Source organism: Papaver somniferum, chromosome 7 (assembly GCF_003573695.1).
Source record: "Papaver somniferum cultivar HN1 chromosome 7, ASM357369v1, whole genome shotgun sequence".
NCBI lineage: Eukaryota > Viridiplantae > Streptophyta > Magnoliopsida > Ranunculales > Papaveraceae > Papaver > Papaver somniferum.
In genome coordinates this window covers 31,578,049-31,585,095 of record NC_039364.1, presented here as the reverse complement: position 1 = coordinate 31,585,095, position 7,047 = coordinate 31,578,049, and the positions used below count along the sequence as shown (strand labels likewise).

Below are 7,047 nucleotides of genomic sequence, written 5' to 3'. Positions count from 1 at the left end.
ATCCATAAACAGATAGTGTTGACATGTGAGTAAACCCTTTTCTCTCTCAGATGTTACTAGTCATGAGACCAGCCACAAACAAAGACTCCCGAATAATATACCAAAACTTCAATATTTTTAATCGTCTAGGACTTGCAATGTACTTGGCAATTTAATTAAGAAATAATGATTCTAGGTAATACTATGTAAAGAAATATTATCTTCCATATTTTTGTGTTATCTAATAAAAAAGTTGCCATTTTTACCATAACTACAAATTACAATGATACAAGAAATTCCCAACTTCAATGACATTGTCAAAATTTGATAGGCTTACAGAATTTGGAAACAGATTTGAAACGAGGAAAGAAAATATCTGGTACCATTACTTTTATCTATTTAAGCAAGAACCAATACTAAATCTCTCAACCCTAATAAGTATGACAGTGCATCAAGTTCTCCTCACCTCCCCAGTTTTAAGAATTTGAAACCCAAATTCATTCTACAAGTTTTTCTACTTAAACAAAGGGGCTTCAGGTTCACACCTGCAGAAAGAACTCATACCACTTGGTCACCTTTCATTACCATCGACTCTTCCATCAGAACCATCCCTGCTCTGATGCGGATAATCAAGAATTTGTTCGTTTGGTGCATGTTTCTTAGCCAGATCTTCATCCTACTCAGACCTCACTCCCTACCATCCCCACTTTCTGTAGTTTCTGAGACCAAATCAGTGACAGCATCAACCATTTCAGTAGGCTTTTGAATCAAATTCTCATCTGCAGATGGAGCCTCCTTTGATAAATCATCGGCTGCATGTTGAGTTATACCATCTCCATTGCTAGAAATATCATCTGCTTTACTGTTTTGATCAGAAATTGTATCAACAATTTGCTCGTCCTTCTTTGGTATTTCAGGCTCGTTCTCCTTTGGTATTTCAGACATTTGATTACCATCACAACCCAACCCATTTGTTTCCTCCTTGGAAATTTCAGCACTGCCCCCTAAATCAACTGCCATTGAGTCGGTACTTGGATCGATGTTCATCTCATCAGTAGGGCCTTCGCAGTTACTTCCTTGTAATTGAACTTCTTTGTCTTCCTCTACTGCAGCAATAGATGTATCTACGTCCATGGTTGCAGTTGAGTTCTGTTCACCATTGGACTGAGCATTATCTGTTTCATTCGTAGCAGATGGCAAATCAAGCTCACGTGCTTTAGTTTCTTCCTGTAATTTTTCTTGTGATCGATATTCTTCGAAAAGCCTTTCAATCTTATCCTGCTCTGCAATGAGGTTCCCATATCGGTGCTGAAGATTTTTCTCAAGCTCCTTCTGCTTCTTGACTTCTTCCTCCAAGCCATTGATCCTGTAGGATGCTGCCAACTGCTCTTGCTTTTGTAAAGCTTGAAAGCATTCAAGTTCTGTAGCAGCAGTATCCATCTGTTTAAAGGTCGCCTCTGCTTGGGTCCAAAGTTTTCCACCAAGCATCTGTCATCATTAAAACACATTTACAAGTCTATAAGCTCCACGAAGTCGAGAAAAACTTAATGGTAAGTCTAGATGTGGAATTTTAGAGGTTGGAAACACGATCTCTAGAGATTCATGTTGTGTCTCAGTTTGGCCACAAAGATTTTCAGGAAACATAATTCCTAGCAGATCCCCTAAACCGAACCTTGCACTAGCCCTATGATTTGGTGGAAATCTTACACATGCATGCCAGGAGAGATTTAACAGAAGCACTGACAGAACATGCTTTGCTTAACCCTACAAGGGTTCCACACATCCTACAATTCTTATGTCATGGAGATGAATGATGAAATCAAATACTATATGCTTTTTACCACTCTAATGAACCATCACACCAGGTGATGACTGATGGGATCAGGAATCATTACTGCTTCACCTAAACACACCATTAAACTGTCCAGTGTGGCTACCTCCAAAGGCACTAAGACTAACAGCCTGTCCAAAGATCCTCAAAAATATAACAGAGCTAACAGCAATGTTCCTACTTTGTGACCTTTAGAATATTGGGTTAGGCCTAAAACTGACTACGGCCTTCCGAAGAAGATAAAGCACGTGATCAATTAACTTAAAGATGTAAAAACATGGGTAATAATTTACTTCATTAAGATAAAAGAGATAGAAATTAAGAAAATTTTAAATACCTGGTAACCATGTGTGAGCAGCTTTATCTTCTGTTCAAGGCGTTGTGCTTTCTTAGTTTCATCATCCATCCTCTTTTTCACATTCTCAAACTCATTCTGCAAGGCTCCCAGCTTCTCCATGTTATTAGCGACACTTGAGAGACCATAGGCACCACGAGCAGGAAAGTACATGATATCTTCTAGGCATGCATCATGAACTCTGACATATTCATCAATCGGTTCATTTTCATGCCGCATTGCCACACGGAGAAACTGAATCTCTTCCCTTATCAACAAATCAGCCTGCAAGAATGAAAAAATACAAATAAATCCCAATTACTGATAAGAAGCTACAAGTACACAGCCTCAAAGGAAAGGAATTTCCTGATACAGGTTACAGATTAAACATCGAAGAAAAAAACAAAACAAAGAGTAAAACAGACAAAAAACCTATGTCATGGCCGGATCAAGAATGAAACTCAAATTTGCTTCATTTCAACTGAGACATGACAGGTCATGTTCATACTAACAAAAGAAATCTGGAGTAGTTGCATGAACCAAAATTTAAATTCAACAGAAAAACACTCCCAGCTTTTAACAGCCATAGAATTACCTAATGGAACTTAAAGAGGACGAAAAACAAGTATGAACCCTTCCCCAACAGTAAGAAGCCAAAAGGTAAAAACCTCAACAAGTTCACAACTTTACTAGAGATGAGCAGACAAACATAGAAGAGATCCTAGAGTTAAAAACGCCACCAACAGGCTAGCCTTCTTCAGACATTACCTGTTTGCTCAATTGATATTTTCAGAAAATAAAGACACTTCTATCCAATTCGGAAAATGTATATAGAAATAAGCATTTGAAACTAAAGTTAACTTTAATATCTAGATCTTTCCTATTTTCAGCCAGCTAGTGGTGACACTTGCTGCCAATTTTTGACTGTAGAGGTACAACTTGTGAGTCTCCATTTGGTGCTTGATATAAAGTTCGAACTTGGAAGGTTAGAAGTGTGTTCGAGGGATGGAAAGTGGTATGTTCAATTGGGAGAAATGACAATATTTATTGCTGCACTACTTCCATAAGAACCTAGAACTACCACCACCAAAAAGATCCTGAAAAATTCTATAGTGTTCATTGTTTTATATCGGATACAAAAATCAGTTCTAACTGAGCATGCATGCAGACAATTTCCTGTGCCTACACAACTATATGAAATATGAAGTAATCTACAACAACACAACGGCTTAATAAAGCATCTATAACAACGGCTTAATATAAAAGAGAGTTCAAGATGTCAATTAGTCTTCTACGACAGATCTCAGTGGGATGTTGGACCACGCGGTATACAGAAAAAAAACCCACTGATGATTTATAAACTAAAGCTAAGGATATTAAAAAATGTGAAATCTGATTAACTACAGATCACAGAAGATTAACAATGAATCCAGAAGATAAAACCCAGCCATGTTACTGCTTTTCCTAACAATGGAATGGACATGAAAGGGATTTTCCTTATTACCGAGATTTATAAAGAAGAAGTCCAACATCCAAAGATGAACCTTGTTAACTAAGTGTTCTGACATCCTATACTCGTAAAAATGTAACACTACTTATGTGTGTGTCTGGGCTTGCTCTGCATGAAAGGATCGGCCCAATCACCAAGTTCCTTGACCATCAAAATGAGATGAACAAGGACAGATTAAAAAGTGCAAGCATGCTGAAAGGTATCTGATTGCCAGAGGGTAAATAAAATTGAAAGACATCACAAACTATACAACAATAATATATAATCAAATCATAGAAAGCATACCTCTTTCATTTCTTCTTCTTCAAAGTCCTCAATCTCAGGAATAGAGGCTGATTTTCCGTTTGAGGCACGTTTTCCCCCTTTCTTTTTCTCCTTCTCTACTTTCTCATCAAGTGGGTATTTGGCATTATCATGCTCCAATAAACCTAAAAGCTCCTTTCTCACCATCTCATCAGCCTGCTCAATCGGAGTAGGAGGAACAAAAGAACTCTTGTCTTCATCAGTCCTCACCAATGAGTTCCTAATAAGCTCCAGTGAAGCAGGAGGAGGTCTAGGAAGCTCCCTTTGAAGTACTTTTGATCTCTTCTTAAGTAATGCCTGCTGTCTTGCTTCTTCTTCAGCCTTCTCTCTAGCTATTCTATCTGACATGTCTTCTTCAATCATATCCTCGGGTTCGTCATTACCCTGAGGAAGTGGTTGGATAACTATTTGATACTCATTTCTGGGTTGTGGAAGGTTGATTAAACCAGATTGCAAGTTTCTTCTTAACTCAGCCTGTCTATGGAGGTCATGCTTCAAACTCTCAGGCATATCCATATCTTCATTAATGTGAAGCTCATCTCGAAGAGGAGTTCCTCTGGGTGTCATACCTGATGAATACGCATCATTTGATGGTGTCATGCCAATTCTGGGGGTGACACCACTGGCTCCAGGAGTAGATAAAGGAGTAGCCATCGGGTTAGGTGTCTGGATATCCCTCCTTTTCGGTGTAACACCTGAAAAGTCAGATGGATGCAAATCTGGATTATCACCACCAAGTAATGGGGTTTGGGACTCTCTCAACCTAGCAAGGTTCTCAGCCTCCATCATAATCGCATCCGCCTTCCCACCAGGTGTTCTTTGGGGAGTTCTAAAAGGTGTCATTCCCTGTCGAGGGGTCTGAGAGTAATTTGCAAGAAGTGCACGTGTAGCACCACTTCCTTCCGCCTCACTCCCTGCAAGAAGATCACTAGCAAAACCCATCTTCGCAATCTCCTCCAATTCATGATCTGTTATTTGTGGTGCAGGAAGCATCAGTTTTGACCTCTTCCTAACAGTTTCTGGATCATTTAGCTTGTTAACTTGCAATACTGATGATGGGGCATCCTGCCTCTGAGCAATTTTGTTTTTGGCAACATCCTGCTTTCTTAACTGTGCTTCCACATCAGCCCTCCTTTTGCCCTCAAGTTCCTCGATGGTGGTCGGAAACTGAGGTTGTTCCACTGGTCTGTCCTCATCCACAATATCATAGAACCCTGCTGGAGGCTTCTTCTCAAAGGGGATCTCAGCATTATAATCTATACCCTTCCTTTTCCTCTTTCGCTGCCTATTATCAATTCCAGCTGCCTTTAGTTCCCTCCTTTTCTGCAAAGAAGCAAGCCTCCTCGCCTCCTCGAGCTGCTTCTCCCTGGCTTTTCTCTTTGCTTTTTTCCCTCTAGTGTTGGCTAATCTAGCACGTGCTTCAGAGAGCATTTCCTTCTCATCTTCATCCATATCGACGGGATCAGGACGAGCGGGCTTTGACTCAGGATTAGGATCAATCTCTCCAGGACGCAACTTCCTAGGATCGTCATTGGGTTCATAATTCTCATCCTTAACACAAGCGGCATCAAGCAGCTTCTCATAACGCTCAAGACACTGAGAAGGAGTTCGCCCGACAATTGGAGCAATTGTTCTCCATTGTGTTGGCATAAGTTTAGCAAGATGGAGCAGTTTCTCATCTTCTTCTCTTGTCCACTCGGTCTACACAGGTAAAAAAACTTAAAAGTTCTGACAACTTAAGCAATAAATAACAGTGTATTAGTCAAAAAATACACAATGCCGAATCAAATAACATATGATACCAAACCAGATATACCTGTAACAAACTTGAAAAACACTAGAACTAAGACAATAATGGTTCATAATCTAGACACAGTGTGTTGCTCTGTAGTAAACACCAATTTGCTGTTGTTCAAGTCAATTTTTCACTTCAGGTTTTACATCAATCATGTATTCATATCACATTAGAAATCCCGATAAAACAAACCACGCTTTTAATCATATCCTAGTTTATTAATACTCAATTTGGATCTTGAACCAAAAGAGGCAACAATAACCAACAGCGCAAACTTCTTATTATCAATTGCAGAAGGCCCTAAAACCCACAAACTACCAAGGACAAAACTTTCATCAAAACAACACAAAATTGCAGCAAAACTAAACCTAAATATCTCACATCAAAACAAAACCAAAAGAGTTATCCAAAAACAACACTCCGTATGCTTCAATAGACAACTATTTGAAGACATTAAAGTGAATAAACCCAGTAAACGTACCTTTTTAATAGATGGATCGAGCCATTCATACCACCTAGCTTTACATTGTTTAGCAGATTTACGAACAAGAAGAGATGATATTCTAGCCCATTGATTTTTACCATACTTCATAACGGCAGCTTTAAGAATTTCATCTTCGGTGTTCTTCCAAACACCACCCTTAATCATAATCCTCATCTTGTCTTCTGATTTTTCGTTTCTCTCCTTCTAGGGTTTTTCAGATGGTATCAAAATACCCTCCTTCAAATAACCTCCTTGAATTCAACTATTTCTCCATTCACAGGCGCTAATCTAGGATACCCTCTTCTGCAAATCGCTTCTTAGGGTTTAAGTTTTGCCTGTGTTCTTCAATCTCGATTTCGTTCCTTCTAGGGTTTCCAAAGTGCGAGCTTCTTTTACTGAGCGCAGCAACTCGCTTTCTGTCTTCCCCCTTTGTTGCTGATGATATAATTAATATTAATAAAAAAATCCACAAACCGCTATGAGAAACGAATCAAGTCAATGAGTCTTTGTGCTTATATATACGGTTCGGTTCGGTTCGATACAGGGGGTTTTCCTCTGTTTCTATCGTTGAGAATTACAGGCCAAGGACCAAGTATTATACAGATCTCCCTACAATGCTGGATATTTTATTTCGAAGCCCGACAAAACGGGTCAAAAATATCAATGCGAGGCCCAAAATGTTCAAAATACGAGGCCTTATTTCAAGGCTGTTACAAGAGGTTACCAAATTTCAACTGAGTGTATAACTTATTTTTGGTAGCTGTGTCTGTTTTATAAGGTTGGTTAAGCGTTGTCACAGGTTTAATGTACA

General features: G+C 39.1%; 1 protein-coding gene across 1 annotated transcript; it reads right to left on the bottom strand.

Annotated features, from left to right (window-relative positions):
• Positions 1 to 211: 211 nt before the first annotated feature.
• LOC113296874 (cell division cycle 5-like protein) lies at positions 212 to 6,693 on the bottom strand. Its single transcript, XM_026545232.1, has 4 exons — positions 6,234 to 6,693; positions 3,940 to 5,658; positions 2,148 to 2,429; positions 212 to 1,467 (listed from the first exon to the last, which is right to left on the bottom strand). The coding sequence occupies exons 1-4, from the start codon at positions 6,408 to 6,410 to the stop codon at positions 667 to 669; spliced, it is 2,979 nt and encodes a 992-aa protein (XP_026401017.1). The 5' UTR covers positions 6,411 to 6,693; the 3' UTR covers positions 212 to 666.
• Positions 6,694 to 7,047: the final 354 nt, after the last annotated feature.

Coding starts and splice junctions, on each gene's coding strand:
- LOC113296874 (XM_026545232.1), bottom strand. CDS start 6,410: ATGAGGATTATGATTAAGGGTGGTGTTTGGAAGAACACCGAAGATGAA. Junction 5,659..6,233: donor TCGATCCATCTATTAAAAAG/GTACGTTTACTG, acceptor TTACCTGTGTAG/ACCGAGTGGACAAGAGAAGA. Junction 2,430..3,939: donor AAGAAGAAGAAATGAAAGAG/GTATGCTTTCTA, acceptor TCATTCTTGCAG/GCTGATTTGTTGATAAGGGA.